Genomic DNA, 1,375 nt, shown 5'->3' on the forward strand with positions numbered 1-1,375 from the left:
ACTCTGGCTCGAGATGTCTTATCCTCGCTTTGTATGGCTGATTGTTAGTCCCCAAGCACGACTCCTTCACTCATGTCACCGTCGAGTCCCCCTACGCCCCTCCTACACCTGCCATTGCTCATCGACCGCGCCTAATTGCGCTGCCAAGACCAAAGCCTTCGCCCTAGACCTTCTCTTCGCCAAACCAAACTGCTATAGTTCCTTCCTCCCCAGTAGGTTGAGAACCGACGGCTGCTCGTGTACTGCGAACTTCATTTGGTCTGTCTCGTCACCTACTTGTGACAGCTACTGTCTCCGTCACTGGCAGTGAGCCACACTGTGCCGGGGCATGCTCACTATGCAGGATTGACTGCGTTCCTCCCAATCCCACCATCATTCAGCACTCACTACAGTACGGTATCTTGTCTGCCAGTGGGTATCTCTTGACATACGTCCACCGACACTTCCAACAACGTCGTACGAAACTACTCACAGCTACCAAGCCGTTCCACTCGGGCCATCCATCGCTCACATGCAACCGCACACCGGACACTTTCTACTCCGACGTACTCGAGACAACCATGTCTCTTGTGCCGTCTCTTAGTACTTCAACCAACCCTAAACCAGCGGCGTGTCGTAATCTCGAACTCGTCATAACCGTGGTCAAGTCACATGCTCCTTGATAGTCCGGCTGCCAACCATAGCTCACTCAGGTGGCCTCCGCGGGTACTTGCGTCGGCCGTGGGCAGTCTTCGGCCACCGCTGCGTTCTCCCAGTAACCGTGCACCACGGGAGTGGCATCAGCGACCGCCCTTCCCAGCCGTGAAGCCGGCGCTTTCCCCTTTACCAATTTTCGGCCCGTCAGACGCCACAATACGCTCTTTGGGGGGACCGTGAGCCTCCCAGGTGCCGTCAACGAGCGTTCTCATCAACGTCTGCCGACGTACAGCTGTCTACGTACACATAGACCGGCGAACTGCCCCCACTCGATTCACATGATTACTGTTACGGACTCGAACCTGGGACCTTTGGATCCGAACATGACCGCAACCCCAAGCCAATCAGCTGTCATTTCCATAACGCTACCTGCCACGTAGCCTCGATCTTCGTTGCCGTCTCGTCCTCCGTGCGTGCGTCAAACCCCCCCGATTCAACCGTACCTTTGTCGCCTTTGAACTCAGTCTGACATTTACTGTCCACAACACCACATACGCTATCGTCCTTATCAGCGAAGCTACTAGGTAGTGTACGTGGCAAGGTTGCGCGTAACATCTGAAGATAAGGTTGGAGAATCAATTTTCTCAGCTGCGGTAGCACGAGCTCGAGTTGAGCATCGCGCCGGTTGATGCACTCAGGTGGTCCACGCATCTCTCTAATATGGGGATATTTTCATTCT

General features: G+C 54.8%; 1 protein-coding gene across 1 annotated transcript; it reads right to left on the reverse strand.

Moving 5' to 3' along the window:
• Positions 1–1,047: 1,047 nt before the first annotated feature.
• GNI_151620 (hypothetical protein) lies at positions 1,048–1,347 on the reverse strand (the record flags this gene model as incomplete). Its single annotated transcript, XM_011134487.1, has 1 exon — positions 1,048–1,347. One exon carries the CDS (start codon positions 1,345–1,347, stop codon positions 1,048–1,050), a length of 300 nt encoding a protein of 99 aa, XP_011132789.1.
• Between the last annotated feature and the right edge of the window lie 28 nt (positions 1,348–1,375).

Source organism: Gregarina niphandrodes (genome assembly GCF_000223845.1).
Source record: "Gregarina niphandrodes unplaced genomic scaffold scaffold00043, whole genome shotgun sequence".
NCBI lineage: Eukaryota > Apicomplexa > Conoidasida > Eugregarinorida > Gregarinidae > Gregarina > Gregarina niphandrodes.